Raw genomic sequence first — 17,584 nt, 5'->3', positions numbered from 1 at the left:
TCTCTTGATGGAATATACCAAAGCTAAATCTTCTTTTTAGAACCATAACTCAGTGAAGTAGGCGACAACTGCTATTAGGGTCTGTCTTAAGGCATTGGCTCTCTAAGTATCTAACTCTCTAAAATATCTACACATTTCTTAAGATACAACAACAAGAAAATTCTAGTAACTTTATCTTCTACCCTAAAATATATAGATATTTCTTTAAGATAATTATTCTAAATACTACACTAGAGTATTCTAAAATCAAATATAAACATTTCCAAATTTGGATCTAAAGATTTAACAAAGGAGGAATAATGAGTTTATAACTATAGTAATTGAACAACTTGCAATGCAACCATGGTGCAATCTCGATCCCCGAGCCCTTAACATAAATTTGGGACTCGCGGAATATCATTGTTCGGATTTATTAACTCAATTTTTTTCTACATTGATGTTGTTCATAAGTTGGGTAATCTAAGTTAATATGGACCATCTTCAATATCACTACGCCTACAAAATTAGTAGTATTCACAATATTCAAAAGTCATACACAAATATAAGACCCTAGACATAAGATTAATAAAATATTGATGGAGTATTTTTTTTTTTTTGAAGCAACGAGATTATTAATTTATAAAAATCAAAAGAGGAAAAGAAAATAGAAATTCCATATAAAAGTTAGTATTTCTAAACCTTCCCTCCAATAACCTGATTATAGAGACAAAACTACCCCGTCTTATTCCCAATACTCAGCTTATAACTGAATGGTAAAATAGTCAAATCTGAAAAGAAATAACGGTTTGTAACGAACTTTAGCAAAATCACTTCTCTGTATAAAACAGAGCTCATTTTCGTTTTCTCTGCAAAAGAAAAAAAAGAAGAAGATGAATTTCTCAGAGATGAAAGATCAGGCAATTAATGGCGTGAAATGGTACTTCAATAGGAATTGGAATAGAGACGACGTGATGAATATGGATGAAATTTCCGACGAACTTCACTCAACCTTGGAGATGGTACATAAATTCATCCCCAATTCTTCTCAGAAGATTTTTAGGTGTTACTGATAATGAATTTCAGTTTCTTACAGTTCAGAAGATTGATTTGTTTTTGCTAAAAATATAGGTGTATCTTAGTCTCTTCTGTGCCATGTTGAGCATTACTTGTGGATCCACTTTGCAATGGATCTCGATAACTGCGGGGAAATACTCAGTCCTTTATTTTGTAGCAAAATTAATCTTGCTTTACCTTACTCCACCAGAGAGAGTGGTACGTACGTGATCAATGATTCGTAAATTTTGTTGAATTATTCTTGAAATTGATTCTTATAATGTAAATCTTCTGTCTTATGCAGAAGATGAGGATCATAATCTCGATGTTGGCTGAATATTCATTCGGTTCTACTGTTGGCTTCATTTTCAATTATCTCTTCAAAATTGAGAATCGGTAAGACTCAAAAGTTACTAAATATTGTTTAGATATCCGTTGATTGAGTTTTTCTAATATGAAAATGACAATTGGTTGTTCTCCAGCTTTGTTTTCAGACTTTTGGTAGGTATAACAATTGGCACTGGAAATTTGTGGCATCAATCCATCAAAACAAAGGATAGGAGGGAAATCTACACCGGTTGCCTGAAATATTGCATTGTTATAGTGGTTTCGATGATTGCTTTCTTTCTTTTGGAAACAGATACAACTCTCCAGATGATAGCGGTAATTAAGCAGTTGTATGCATACAATGTAGTAATTAAGCAGTTGTATGCATACAATATAGTCATTTTGAACTCACTGACTCTAGTTTGAATGAATAATATGACTGATTTGTTGAATACTGTTTGTTGTAGATACACTCTGTGCTGATATTGTTCATGGGGTACCTTGTGATATATAGCCAAGAAATATTGTACGATGCTAACTTTGGAGATATTGACTTCGTCAGCTGCACATTCACCGTCTTCTTCCATTTTCCGGGCATAATGATCCATGCTACAAGACTATACCTGCAGGGTGAGCAACAAGAACAGAATTAAAGCAGATGCAGCTTGGAAGTATAGAGAGTAAAATGTGCAGCTTACTGTAAATGAGGAACAAATATTCCTTTGTGTCTACATTTTACTGATTGAAGCAAAGTTCTTTGAATATTTCTTGGCAAATGAAATATTGAGTGCAAAATCTTGAATAGAATGAATACACATAATTGTTTTTTTTTTCAAGACAGTGCAATAAAGAATTTCACAAATGCTTAAGAGCTATTTAGTGTGTAATTTCACAAATGGTCGCTCAACGATTTGTGGACATCTGTTTCCTCCAAGCACTTAATTCCCATTGTATTTAAGCAAACTAAGTGGACGTTTGGTCATGAAAATTCATTTCATTTAAAATTTATAACGTTGACTTGTGTTTGGTCATACTTTTTGCAAAGAATATTTAGTATTTCAATAACACTAAATAACAGTGTTTAATATGCACCTATCATCGATCCAAGAAAAAAAGGATAACAGTTTTTTGGGGCTTCATAGTCCCCCCAATTGACGACCAACGATTACAACAGACACATGTAAAAGTTTCAAGTAAAGATATTTGTACTAATTGAAAGATGTGCTTAATTAAAACGAAGTTATGGCACACATATTATGAGTTATTTCACAATATTTGTTATAGCGACTGGAGGTGTCAAAGAACCTGAGGGCATCAAAAGCCCAGATTCTTAAAAAAGTATTGATAGGAGCCTAAATCAACAGTTCCCCATTTTGGAAATTAAATAGAAGCAATGCAATTAATTTATGAAAAATCAAAACAAAATAGAAATTCCCTACTAAAATTTCCCGCCAACAATCTAAAGCTGGAGACGTAACTACCCATCTTATTCCCAAGACTGAGGGGTAAAACAATAAATATCCTTGGGCAGTCATTGTAATGAACTCAGCAACCGCTTTTTTTTCTCTGTATAGCAGAGCTCACAGTTTCTCTGAAACAAGAAGAAGAAAAAGATGAATTTCACAGAGATGAATCTTCGGGACGTCAATAGGAACCGGAATAGAGATGACATGATGAATTCCGATGAAATTCCTCATCAAGTGCAGGTATTATTCATCAGAAATTGTTGTAATTTCATGAAATTATTATGAGAGTTTTCTTTACTGAAATACGTAATAGCCGATCAGAAGATTTTTAGGTATTGTCGAGTTTCTTCTTCTTGGTACAGTTTCAGTAAGAAATAAGGCAACATTCTACTTTTCAGGATTGATGAATTTCGATTCTCACAAGTTTTTGATGTTTGCCCATTTTTCGATTTTCTTTTGCACTTGCTTATGCCGTTTGATAAAATTATTGGAGTTTCAAAGCCACTGGAGTAGTTCTTGAGTGACTTATATGAGAGTATTTGACGAATGAGAAATTAAGATAATAATTTCACTTATCTTGATTTATTAAAGTTATAGTAGTTAAAATTTTGAACTGGAAAACATGCATTTTTGCTTGGATCCCCCCTTTTCCTGTGATTGACTAGTTTTTTGCTCAAATTATAGGTGGATCTTACTGTCTGCTGTGCCATATTGAGCTCTACTTATGGATCCTTCATGCAATATATCTCGGTAGCTGGGGGAAAACTCACAGTCCTTTCTTATGTCGCAAGTTTATTCTGGATTTACTTTACTCCACCAGGGAGAATGGTATGTATTTGTTGAATTATTCTTGACGTAGTCTTCTGTCTAGCTTATAACATAAATCTTCTATCTTATGCAGAACATGAGGTTCTTACTCACCATGTTGGTTACNTACATTTTTGCTTCGATTCCCCCTTTTCCTGTGATTGATTAGTTTTTTGCTCAAAATATAGGTGGATCTTACTGTCTGTTGTGCCATATTGAGCTCTACTTATGGATCCTTCATGCAATATATCTCGGTAGCCGGGGGAAAACTCACAGTCCTTTCTTATGTAGCAAGTTTATTCTGGATTTACTTTACTCCACCAGGGAGAATGGTATGTATTTGTTGAATTATTCTTGACGTAGTCTTCTGTCTAACTTATAACATAAATCTTCTATCTTATGCAGAACATGAGGTTCTTACTCACCATGTTGGTTACTTATTCATTCGGTGCTTCTGTTAGCTCTTCTACCATTTATCTCTTCAAAATCAAGCAAGAGTAAGACTCAAAACATTGCTTAGATATCTGGAAATCTTAATTCTGTAGGGACTTGTGTGATTTAGCTGCCTGAATGTGTCCTTCTCTTTCACAAGATAATGGCATTCGAGTGGATCGATGAATTTGAGATAAAACATCGCGTTTTGTATCAATCTTGCACAGTTTTCTAAAAGTGACTACTAGAATATATAAAACTTGTGCATTCTTGGCTAATATATATGTTATAGCACATTTGCTACTCCTCTGCTCCTTCTATATGTGTAGTTGATTAGTCCTTGTTGTTTTCTGTTCCTTATTTGAAAGAATACTCTGATAATCTTAACATTCCATGCTTGTTCTCCAGCTATGTTCTCAAACTTTGGGCTGCTATAACAGTTAGCACTGGAAATTTCTTGTATAGAGCCATCAAAGCAGCGGAAAGGAGTGAAATCAACTTCGGTTTCCTGAAATATTGTTATATTGTAATGATCTCCGGAACTGTTCTCATTCACTTGAACATAGACACAACTTTCTGGTTCATAACGGTAAGCAGTTGTATGCATACGATGTAGTCATTTTGAACTCACTGACCTCTAGTTTGAATGAATAATATAACTGACTTGTGAATTACTGCTTGTGATAGATAATTGCTCTGCAGATAGTGTTCATGGCGTACCTTATGATATATAGCCAAGAGATACTGTACGATACAAACTTAGGAAATCTTAACTTCCTCAACTGCACATTCACCGTCTTGTTCCATTTACCGGGCATAGTGATCCATGCTGCAATACTATACCTGCAGGGTACAGAAATCGAGCTACACAAACACAATTGAAGCAGATGCAGCTTTGGAGGTATAGAATAGATAAAGAGTAGAATGTGCACCTTATACTGTAAATGATGAACAAATATTCCTTTGTGTCTACATTTTACCGATTGAATTTGGAATTTGTACCGAAATACTGATTGTTGATTACCCTGCCCCATACAAAATCTTGAATAGAATACAGAATTGAACTGTTATAATAACCATATGTAAGAGTAATTTTACTTTATCACACCAAAGTTATAAAAACTATTTTTGGTATCATAGAAAATATCTCCTTTGTTTCCTACTAGCACTAGAGAGTAGAATGTGCACCTTACTTTATCAACCATATGTTTGGTACATTTTGATTTATCTACTCGTTTGATAAACTCAAAATTATTTTCAAGTTAAAAACAATCAAAAGTTATAAATTGGTCATCCCCAACTTATAATTTTACACCTCAATAAGTATTTTTAGTTAACCAAGATTAAAAGGCTATTTTGAACAGTACTTGAGCTATGTCACCTCTTTCCGTTCCTTTTTACTTGTCAATTTTTTATTTGACACATCTATTGAGAAAAATAATGATAGGTGTAGTAAGTTTACTAGTTTAACCCTATTAATTGATAGGGTCCCAAATATATTTACTCACTACATTTTTCAAAAACATTAACTCAATATTAATAAATTGAGGGTATAATAGGAAAAAGAAAATTGTCTTTTCCTTGATTTGTCAAAATGACAAGTAAAAAGAGAAATCAAACTAAGAAATATTTGGCAAGTAAATAGGAACGGATGGAGCATAAATTACAAGAACTAATAGTCATCCTCTACCACAATCTATACCTGCTAACATATGCACTTAATATTTTATTTTGATAATAAAATGTACCAAAGAGATCGAACTTATTACTCTACTAAGGCTTTTCGCACAATAGAGACTTTTTGCTAAGAACAAAAAATTAAATAAGTAAAAAACTACTCCCTCCATTCCATATTAATTTAATTTTTGAGGCATTTTCTATTTTTCAAATTAACTTAATTGTTCAGTTTTCAAGCCTACTTTTAGAGTGTTTTTCCAATTTTACTCTTTATTAGTTAGTATTGGAATTAGTGATTAATTAATATTTAGTTATTTTAATCATAAATTTGACAATAATTAATAAGGGTAAATAGAAGAGATGGATTAATTTATAAAAATAAAAGAGGAAAGGAAAATAAGAAACTTCCCACAATAGTTATTTCTAAAACTTCCCGCCAACAATCTGAGCCCAAAGACGAAATTACCCCTGTTGTTTCCAAGATTTGGCGTATAACCAAAGGGTAAAACCATAAATATCCTTCAAGGAATAGCGAACTTAACAACGAACTTCTTTTCCTCTGTATAGCAGAATTTACATTCCCAAGTAGAATTGGAAAGGGAAAGAGAAAAGCTTAAATAAATTTAATCCCAAATAGAATAAGATTAGGAAAACAAATAAGCATTATAAATACAATACGTATAATCTGAGAAGCCATTAAAGCATCAAAAGAAAAACTCATTCATCAATAAATTAAGTATGTCTTGGAAAAAGCTTAAGTTGTTGGGCAGGGGTTCTTATGGTACGGTGTCTCTTGCCACCCCATTAACCGATAACTATACATTATTTGCTGCTGTCAAATCCGCCGAAGATGATCGCTCGTCTTCCCTCCGAGTAGAAGCACAAATATTGCATGCACTGAGAGGGTCGGACTACGTAATTAAGTGCTTTGGAGAAGATGTAAGCATCGAAAACGGTAAAAAAACTTATAACCTCTTCCTCGAGTATGCTGCTGGTGGAACTTTGCATGACTTAATCCATAAGTCGAAGATGGTGCTCGAAGAATCAGAGGCTGCCTACTATGCTTTTCAAATCTTAGTCGGGATTTGTCATGTTCATAGTAAAGGATTTATCCACTGCGATCTGAAACCAGCTAATATACTTGTTTTTCCTGGCGGACAACATGGCCTTGCAAATGTGAAACTGGCTGATTTTGGGCTATCGTTGAGATCTGAAACAAACACATGTTGGGACACATCATTGAAGAAGCGTCGTCGCTGCAGAGGGACTCTACTATATGCAGCACCGGAATCTGTAGTGTGTGGGATTCAAGATAAAGCTGTTGATATTTGGGCATTTGGATGCATACTTGTAGAAATGCTCACGGGAAAGCGGGTATGGTCAGAATGTCAAAATAAGAATGAATTAAAATTGAAGATTGCACATGAAAAACTAGAGATACCAGATAATTTATCTAATGATGCAAAGGACTTTTTGAGTAAGTGTTTGGACAGAGATCATAATTGGAGATGGAATGCGGAGATGCTACTTAATCATTCATTCATCACGAACTATGTTAATAAGAAGATGATTCATGAGTTGATCCAGCGGCCTTTTGGTGATGCAGGACTCAAAACATTGGTTTCTTTGGAGCACTTATTTACAACAACTAGTTTCTATTATCCTCATAACTCCTACTTGAGAGGATCAAGCAGTATTATTACAGGCCTCCCTGAGACTAATAATAATAACACAACAGGAGACGAGCCTCTACTATGGAAGAATTTCAGAAACTTACATATATAATGAAGCTTACTTACTACTCATCCCTTTTTTCATCTTGGGTGTGCGACTCTTCAATAAACCTCAACTACTGAAGTGAAAACTAACAGCTTGAAAGCTGATTAGCATATCTCAAATAGTATATATATATGTATTTAGCATAGTTGATGACTTAAAGAAATACATGTGGAGCCTGATCCCTCTCTCTGTAGGGCTTAGAGCAATCTCTAATCATAATGTGATCTCTTAATTTTGAATCAAAAACGATTTATACATATGTTAATTCTACAATGATGGTATCTTTATGAAGATTTTCATTTAAGTATGTTACTATTGAGATAATGTATATATGTGTCAAGAGAATTGCATTCACCAAAAATAAATGGTTAAGTAGCTATTTTGTCATTTTGCAAGCGGAGATTAAATCGACCATAATATTTTATTCCAACATAGTAATGTAATAATCGAGATATTGCTTGCTTACACCGACAGTTTCATTTCTCTAGTGCTTAACCTATTGAATACATTTTTTCCATCTGTTGCTTGTGCTTGTGCAGAAAAAGCTTTTGCCGTGAGGCCTTCCACCTGAAAGAGTAGATGATTAAGAGTTGCGATAAATGATACATCAAGGCAAGGTGCAAGCTGATATTTTCCTTTAATGGTAACAAAGCCGTTGTCGTGGTCTACAGTATGTCTTTTGTGTGTCTTTGGCTGGAGTGAGTTGGATAGTGGCCTTGCTCTGATGATGAGGAGGAGGAAGAGGAAGAGGAAGAGGAAGAGGAAGAGAAGATCTCTCGGAGGACACATGAAGTAATCAAGTTCCCCAATTTAGATGATTTGGACCTTCGATCTCTGGAATTGCTCACTCACTTTTGCAATAACACTGTTGAGGGCATTGAGTTCCCTCGGTAACAGGAAATGAGCTTCTATGAGTTATCACATACAGTGTTGTATGAATTGACTCCGTCATACTAATATTATTAGCATAGTAGTACCTACATGTCGGGGTTAAACTATCATAGTTCCTTACCACTAGGTAATATCCACACCTACATTGACATGTGTAATTTCATGGCGATAATTCTGATAAACTAAAGCCGTCTGAAGCCAATATTTGATTTAATGATATTTGTTTGGAGATTTTTCTTAAGAGATAGCAAATTTCAACATACCTTGATTTACGACGATATTCCAAAGTCACCAGTAAATCACAATCTGCAGGACGACATTCAATTCACATCAAAGAATTGTCCAACAAGTTATTCCAAAAACTTCCCGCCAATGACCTGAGCCTGGAGACGAAATTACTCCTGTCTTATACTCAAAACTCAGCTATTGAAGGGTAAAAACGTAAATATCCTAATAGGAATAACGGTTCATAACAGCTTAGCAAGGCCATTGTTCTCTGTATGTATAACAGACTATAAACAGAGCACAGTTTTCCTTCTTTCTGCAAAAAAATAAAAGAAAAAAAGAAGCAGCCTTTGATTTTTTCCATTTCCTTGTAGTTAATCACAAACGTAAGAATAAAAATGTTGTAATTCATGAAATTTACTGTGAGATTTTTTCATGAAATTCCCGAAGAAGTTCACAGAAGATCATATATATGCTAAATCCATTGAAGTTTGCCGTTTTTCTCTTTCTTCTTTTGCACTTGCTAATGCTGTTTGAGTTGAATTTTACTTCGAGAGTATTTGATTTCACTTATCTTCATTTATGCAAGAAAATATTAAGGATTGAATGGTGTCATTTTCAAATAAATTGGAGACGGGCGATTTAATTAATTTGTTATATGCATTTTCAGATTTTGGCTTCTTGTGAAAACACATGTATTTTTGCTTCCTGTGATTGATTGGTTTTTGCTGTATAGGTGTATCTTACTCTCTTCTATGCCATGTTGAGCTCTACTTTTGGATCCTTCATGCAATGGATCTCGGTAGCCGGGGGGAAATTCACAGTCCTTTCTTTTGTAGCAAGTTTAATCTTGATTTACTTTACTCCACCAAGGAGACTGGTACATATGTGATCAATGACTCGTATATTTTGTTGAAGTAGCTTCTTATAACGTAAATCTTCTGTCTTATGCAGAAGACGAAAGTCTTACTCTTGATGTTGGCTTCCTATTCATTCAGTGCTTCTATTAGCGCTTTTACCAATTATCTCTACAAAATCAAGCAACGGTAGGACTCAAAAGATACTAAACATTGCTTATATATATGTACGTTGTTCAAGTTCTCTATGTTCATATCGCGTTTTGTATCATTGTTGCGCAGTTTGCAAAAAGTCATTCTGATTAACATTTCATGTTTGTTCTCCAGCTATGTTCTCAGACTTTTGTCAGGTGCAACAATTGGCTATGGAAATTTCTTGTATAGAACCACCACGACAAGGGAAAGGATCAAGCAATATTGCTTTGTTCTAATGATCTCCGCAATTCCTTCCCTTCTCTTGGACGCAGATCTTTGGGTGATACACGTAAGCATTTGTATGCATACAATGTAATCACAGTCATTTTGAACTCTCCTCTTTCTAATGAATGGATTTTTGAATAGATACACACTCAACAGACATTCTTCATGGCGATGCAGAAATTGAGCAACATGAACACAATTAAAGCTGATGCACCTTGGAAGTATTAGAATAAATAGAGAGAGTAGAATGTACACCATACTGTAAATGATGAACAAATATTCTTTTGTGTACAGAATTTGAATATTTTGTACAATAAAGACTCTGGAGTTTGACTTCATTTAAAAATTTGAACTATAACTTGTTTCAATTTAACACCTTAACAAATGAAAAATTCTTTTTATTAGATACTTTCTGTTCAAATTTATTAAAAAAGAAAAACTTTTGTGTATGCCCCTGCAAAAGCTCTAACCCGTCCCGGCCCATTGTCATCCCTACACGTTTTAAAGCTAAAGCGTCACTAACAACAACGTTTAAGGCGAGAATTCTAAATATGTAATGTAGGAGTTGCATCTAAAATTTACAATGTTAGTTATTTCTAAATCGATAGTTTCACGTTTTGGAAATTAGATTACATTAAGTAGACGACAAACAATTTTATTTATATTTTGAGTGAAGCAATGCAATAATATAAATGGAGGAGTCGGAATTTTATACAAATAAATCAAAAAAATTCAACATCTCGTATCAATACTAATAAAAATAACAATTTTAAAGCATAATTTTCGAGACCTTGTGAGTTGAGATATTACATTCACCACCCCTTTATAATTCTCTAATTCCCACAAAAGTTAGTCCTAAACGTTCCCGCCAACAACCTGAGCGTGGAGACGAAACTGCCCCCACTTATTTCCAAGACTCAGCTTAAAACTAAAAGGTAAAATCGTAAATATTCCAAAAAGGAAAAACGGTCAGTAACAACTTTAGCAAAAACACTTCTCTGTATAAAAACAGAGTTCATTTTGTTCTCTCTGCAAAAGAAAAAACAGAGAAAAAAAAGAAGATGAATTTCTCAGAGATGAAAGATCAGGCGATTAATGGTGTAAAATGGTACTTCAATAGGAATTGGAACAGAGACGACGTGATGAATATGGATGAAATTTCCGACGAAGTTCACTCAACCTTGAAGATGGTACATACATTCATCATAACACTTTCAATTTTTCTTTCTTTCTACTTGATCGCAAAAGTAAGAATAAAGATGTTGTAATTCATGAAATTATTGTTCGATTTTTCTTTATTGTAATCTTGTTTAGTACTATGTAATAGCCGATTACAACATGATCATACTAAATCCCCAATTCTTGTATCGTCATGATTCATCAATTTCGACTCTCAGAAGATTTTTAGGTTTTACCGATAATGAATTTCAGTTTCTTACAGTTCAGAAGATTGATTTGTTTTTGCTGAAAATATAGGTGTATCTTAGTCTCTTCTGTGCCATGTTGAGCATTACTTGTGGATCCACTTTGCAATGGATCTCGATAGCTGGGGGGAAATATGCAGTCCTTTCTTATGTAGCAGATTTAATCTTGCTTTGCCTTACTCCACCAGAGAGAGTGGTACGTACATGATCAATGATTCGTAGATTTTGTTGAATTATTCTTGAAGTAGTTTCTTATAATGTAAATCTTCTGTCTTACGCAGAACACAAGGATCATAATCTCAATGTTGACTGCCTATTCTTTCGGTTCTTCTGTTGGCTTCATTTTCAATTATCTCTTCAAAGTCGAGCAACGGTAAGACTTAAAAGATACTAAACATCGTTTAGATATCTGTTGTTCGAGTTTTCTAATATGAAAATGACATTTGGTTGTTCTCCAGGTTTGTTCTTAGACTTTTGGTAGGTATAACAATTGGCACTGGAAATTTGTTGTATCAAGCCATCACAACAAAGGATAGGAGAGAAATCTACACCGGTTGCCTGAAATATTGCGTTGTTATAGTGTTCTCCATAGTTACTTTCTTTCTTTTGGAAACAGATACAACTCTCCGGATGATAGTGGTAAGCAGTTGTATGCATACAATGTAACTCAAGTTTGAATGAATAACATGTCTGACTTGTTGAATACTGCTTGTTGTAGATACACAGTGTGCTGACATTGTTCATGGGATACCTTGTGATATATAGCCAAGAAATACTGTACTATGCTGACTTTGGAGATATTGACTACGTCAACTGCACATTCAACGTCTTCTTGCATTTTCCGGGCATAATGATCCATGCTACAAGACTATACCTGCAGGGTGAGCAACAAGAAGAGAATTAAAGCTGATGCACTTTGGAAGTATAGAATAATAGAGAGTAAAATGTGCAACTTATTGTAAATGATGAACAAATATTCCTTTGTGTCTACATTTTACTGATTGAATTTGGAATTTGTACAGAAATAGTGCAATAAAGACTATTTGGACTTTAAGATGATCAGTTCATTACCTACTTAACTCAAAGTTGAACATAAAGAATTTCACAAATGCTTAAGAGCTATTTATGGTGTAATTTTCAGAAATGGTCGCTCAACAATTTGTGGACGTTTGTTTCCTCCAAGCACTTCCCATTGTATTTAGGCAAACTAAGGGAACGTTTGGTCATGAAAACCAAATATTATTCATTTTATTTAAAATTAATAAAGTTGAAGTTGTGTTTGGTCATACTTTTTGCAAAGAATATTTAGTATTTGAATAACACTAAATACCAGTGTTTAATGTGCGCCTATCATCGATCCAAGGAAGAAAGGAATAACAGTGTAGATCGAGCAATGGAACCATGAATCGCATGTCAAAGAGCGAAGAAATGAAGATATCAATCGGATCCTCTCGAAGATGGAACCCCTTATCATATGATACTTTTCTTTTTTGTCATGATTGACCACCAACGATGACAACACAGGCACATCTAAAAGTTTCAAGTAAGGATATTTCTACTAGTTGAAGGATGTGATTAGTTAAAACGAAGTAATGCCACACACATTATGTGAGTTATTTCAAAATAATTGTTATAGCGATTGGAGGTGTCAAAGAAGCCCGATCCTAAAATTAGAGGGCATCAAATGCCCAGATTCTTAAATAACTATTGATAGGAGCCTAAATCAATAGTTTCACATTTTGGAAATTAGATAGAATAGAAGCAATGCAATTTATTTAGGGAAAATGCATAAGTACTTCCAGCCTAAGCCCAAAATTCCTGAGACACTCCTAACCTTTACTAAGGTCCTATTACCCCCGAACTTATTTTATATATAATTTTCTACCACTTTTCGGGCTACGTGGCACTATCTTGTGGGCCCAGCGCATGTTGATAATTTTTTCAAGAATAGTGTCACGTAAGCCAAAAAGGGGTAGAAAATTAATTAAAAAATAAGTTTGGGGGTAATAGGACCTTAGTAAAGGTTAAGTGTGTCTCAGGAATTTTGGACATAGGCTGAGAGGGTACTTATGCATTTTTCCATTAATTTATGAAAAATCAAAAGAAAATAGAAAATTCCCTACAAAAGTTATTTCCCGCCAAGAATCTAAGCATGGAGACGAAATTACCCCGTCTTATTTCCAAGAGTGAGGGGTAAAACCATAAATATCCTTCAAGAAATAACGGCCAGAGGAATCATTGTAACGAACTTAGCTGGTAATACTTTTTTTCTCTGAAAGAAGAAGAATCGGAAGAGAGATGACATGATGAATTTCGATGAAATTCCNTACTAAGGTCCTATTACCCCCGAACTTATTTTATATATAATTTTTTACCACTTTTCGGCCTACGTGGCATTATCTTGTGGGCCCAGCGCGTGTTGATAATTTTTTCAAGAATAGTGTCACGTAGGCCAAAAAGGGGTAGAAAATTAATTAAAAAATAAGTTCGGGAGTAATAGGACCTTAGTATTGGTTAGGTGTGTCTCAGAGATTTTGGACATAGGCTGGGAGGGTACTTATGCATTTTCCCATTAATTTATGAAAAATCAAAAGAAAATAGAAATTCCCTACAAAAGTTGTTTCCCGCCAAGAATCTAAGCATGGAGACGAAATTACCCCGTCTTATTTCCAAGAGTGAGGGGTAAAACCATAAATATCCTTCAAGAAATAACGGCCAGAGGAATCATTGTAACGAACTTAGCTGGTAATACTTTTTTTCTCTGAAAGAAGAAGAATCGGAAGAGAGATGACATGATGAATTTCGATGAAATTCCCCATCAAGTGCACAGAACCTATAAGCAGGTACGATTCATCATTGAATTGTTGTAATTTCATGGAATTATTATGAGTTTTCCTTTACTGAAATACGCAATAGCCGATGCTAAATGCCCAATTCTTAAATCTAATCTTCATGATTCTCACAAGATTTTTAGGTATTGGTACAGTTTCTTACCGTTCAGTAAGAAATAAGGCAACATTCTACTTTTTATGATTGATGAATTTCGATTCTCTCAAGTTTTTGATGTTTGCCGATTTTTCACTTTTCTTTTGCACTTGCTTATGCCGTTTGATAAAATTATTGGAGTTTCAAAGCCACTGGAGTAGTTCTTGTGTTGAATTTTACACCAAGTATTTGACGATTGAGAAATTAAGATAATAATTTCACTTATCTTGATTTATCAAAGTTAAAATTTTAAACAGTTGTTGTGTTAGCTGGAAACATGCATTTTTGCTTGGATTCCCCCTTTTCCTGCGACTGATTAGTTTTTTGCTCAAATTATAGGTGTATCTAACTGTCTTCTGTGCCATGTTGAGCTCTACTTTTGGATCCATCATGGCATGGATCTCGGTAGCCGGGGGAAAATTCACAGTCCTTTCTTATGTAGCAAGTTTATTCTGGATTTACTTTACTCCACCAGGGAGACTGGTATGTACAGTATTTGTTGAATTATTCTTGACGTCGTCTTCTGTCTAACTTATAACGTAAATCTTCTATCTTATGCAGAACATGAGGTTCTTACTCAAGATGTTGGTTGCTTATTCATTCGGTGCTTCTGTTAGCACTTCTACCATTTATCTCTTAAAAATCAAGCAAGAGTAAGACTCAAAACATTGTTTAGATATCTGGAAATCTTAATTCTGCAGTAAGGACTTGTGAGATTTCGTGCCTGAATGTGTTGTTCTCTTTCACAAGACAATGGCATTGGAGTGGATGAATATGACATAAAACATCGCATTTTGTATCAATCTTGCACAGTTTGCTAAAAGTGACTACTAGAATTTGTGCATTCTTCGCTAATATATATGTTATAGCACATTTGCTACTCCTCTGCTCCTTCTATATGTGTAGTTGATTAGTCCTTGTTGTTCTCTGTTCCTTATTTGAAAAATATTCTGAGAATCTTAACATTCCATGCTTGTTTTCCAGCTATGTTCTCAGACTTTGGGCTGCTACAACAATTAGTACTGGACATTTCTTGTATAGAGCCATCATAACAGCGGAAAGGAGTAAAATCAACTTCGGTGTCCTGAAATCTTGTTATATTCTAATGATGTCCGGAACTGCTTTCATTCACTTGGACATGCACACAACTTTCTGGTTCACAGTGGTAAGTAGTTGTATGCATACAATGTAGTCATTTTGAACTTGCTGACCTCTAGTTTGAATGAATAATATAACTGACTTGTTGAATTACTGCTTGTGATAGATAAACAATTTGCCAATGGTGTTCATGGTGTACCTTATGATATATAGCCAACATCAGTACTTTACCTACTTAACTCAAAGTTGAACTGTTATATAAGAACCATATGTAAGAGCTATATAGGGTGTAATTTTACAAATGCTCACTCAATGATTTTACTTTATCACACCAAAGTTGTAAAAACTATTTTTGGTATCATAGAAAATATCTCCTTTGTTTCCTACTAGCACTTGCCATTTTATTTTGACATACTAACATGACTCTTTAGTTTCAAAAATAGTACATTTTGATTTATCTACTCATTTGATAGACTCAAGAATCGAGATCAATCAAAAGTCATAAGTTGGTCATCCTCAACTTATAAAAGTATTTTTTGTTAACCAAGATTAAAAGACTATTTTGAACGGTACTTGAGTTGTGTCACGTATCTAAAATTGGTTTTGGTCTCGAGGTTGATTGGTGTCAGTCCTGAAATCATTGCTTGCACATCCTGGACAAGGTGGAGCCTCCAAATTGTTTTTCCAATTTAACATTCCATGCTTGTTCTCCAGCCATGTTATCAGACTTTTGGCTGGTACAACAATTGGCTTTGGAAGTTTAATTTCTTGTATAAAGCTATCACAACAAGGGAACGGAGCAAAATCTATATCGGTTGCCTGCCATATTGCAACAGCAAATCCGACCAAAGTTGGAGTATTTTTCAGACCTTTATCCCAAATATAAATAATAAGAACTTTTACACCTTAGTATTAAATATTTATAATTAACTAATTAGTTTAAAGTGCTTGTGGATAAAAAAATAATATAATATTTTGAACACATTCATTATAATTATCAGTAAATTCAAAAGACAAAGTAAAAAAGTTGAAAGGTTATGTTTTCCTTTCACTAAAAGTTAATCTTACATCATTTTTTGTACAAAAAGTAAATAATTACCTCTCAAGCTTTTAATTGAAGAAACATTAATATTGCACTACGATTTGCAGATGATTAATCTCATGCAATCTTTTGATCTTCTAACATTATTCTACCAACAAAAAAGAACTTTTAACACTATCGAGAAAATTAATTTAGATAGTTGTTATCTTNTTGAATGGCCACACAGCTCTTTGGATGATGATGGTAAGCAGTTGTATGCATACAATGTACTCATTTTGAACTCACTGACTATAGTTTGAATGAATAATACGTCTGATTTGTTGTATCCTGCTTGTTGTAGATACACTGCAGCTATTGTTTATGGGATACCTTGTGATATATAGCCAAGAAATATTGCACGATGCTAACTTTGGAGATATTAACTTCGTCAACTGCACATTCACCGTCTTGTTCCATTTACCGGGCATAGTGATCCATGCTGCAAGACTATACCTGCAGGGTGCAGAAATTGAGCAACACCAACACAATTCTTTTGGAATTTGTTAGTCTAAAGCAAACTACTTTGAATATTTCTTGGAGGCAAATGAAATACTGATTGTTGATTACCTAATTAGTTTGACCCCATACAAAATCTTGAATAGAATAGCCATAATTGTTCTTCCTTTTTTTGCTTTTCAAAATAGTGTGCAATAAAGACTATTTTGGACCTTAAGATGATCACTGCATTACCTACTTAACTCAAAATTGAGCAAATTGAAGTGTTATAGTTTCACATTTCAGGAGTCCCATAAGAAACATATGTAAGCGCTATTTACGGTGTAATTTCACAAATGCTCACTCGACAATTTTACTAAGATACATTATCTTTATGCAAATTAAGTGGATGTTTGGTCATGAAAATCAAATACATTATTTATTTTTTTAAAGTAGGAGTTGAGTTGTGTTTGACCATATATTTTCCAAAGAATATTTTAAATTTAGATATACTTTTTCTAAATATGGTTTATATCCTCCCTCTCCAATTTCTAAAAACTAGCAAAATCACTCAATTTGACTAACTTACTTGAAATTTAAAGAAGAAGGAGACAATATAGAAAATAAAGTAAGTAACAAGGAAACAGT

General features: G+C 34.0%; 2 protein-coding genes and 1 long non-coding RNA gene across 3 annotated transcripts; all 3 read left to right on the top strand.

Moving 5' to 3' along the window:
- The first annotated feature begins 884 nt into the window (after positions 1-884).
- On the top strand, positions 885-2,012 carry LOC125877256 (bax inhibitor 1-like). Its single transcript, XM_049558604.1, has 5 exons — positions 885-998; positions 1,108-1,251; positions 1,337-1,428; positions 1,515-1,695; positions 1,827-2,012. Exons 1-5 carry the CDS (start codon positions 885-887, stop codon positions 2,010-2,012), a joined length of 717 nt encoding a protein of 238 aa, XP_049414561.1.
- Positions 2,013-6,479: 4,467 nt separating this feature from the next.
- Positions 6,480-17,008, top strand: LOC125877255 (uncharacterized). The gene is made up of 10 exons (XM_049558603.1): positions 6,480-7,525; positions 13,109-13,181; positions 14,106-14,180; positions 14,662-14,805; positions 14,884-14,975; positions 15,307-15,487; positions 15,587-15,642; positions 16,135-16,270; positions 16,570-16,705; positions 16,803-17,008. Exons 1-10 carry the CDS (start codon positions 6,480-6,482, stop codon positions 17,006-17,008), a joined length of 2,145 nt encoding a protein of 714 aa, XP_049414560.1.
- LOC125876769 (uncharacterized) lies at positions 9,427-9,950 on the top strand. Its single transcript, XR_007447538.1, has 3 exons — positions 9,427-9,516; positions 9,591-9,682; positions 9,821-9,950. It is a non-coding gene; the product is annotated as an uncharacterized LOC125876769 (long non-coding RNA).
- Positions 17,009-17,584: the final 576 nt, after the last annotated feature.

Source organism: Solanum stenotomum, chromosome 9 (assembly GCF_019186545.1).
Source record: "Solanum stenotomum isolate F172 chromosome 9, ASM1918654v1, whole genome shotgun sequence".
NCBI lineage: Eukaryota > Viridiplantae > Streptophyta > Magnoliopsida > Solanales > Solanaceae > Solanum > Solanum stenotomum.
This window is presented reverse-complemented; position numbering and strand designations above follow the sequence as displayed.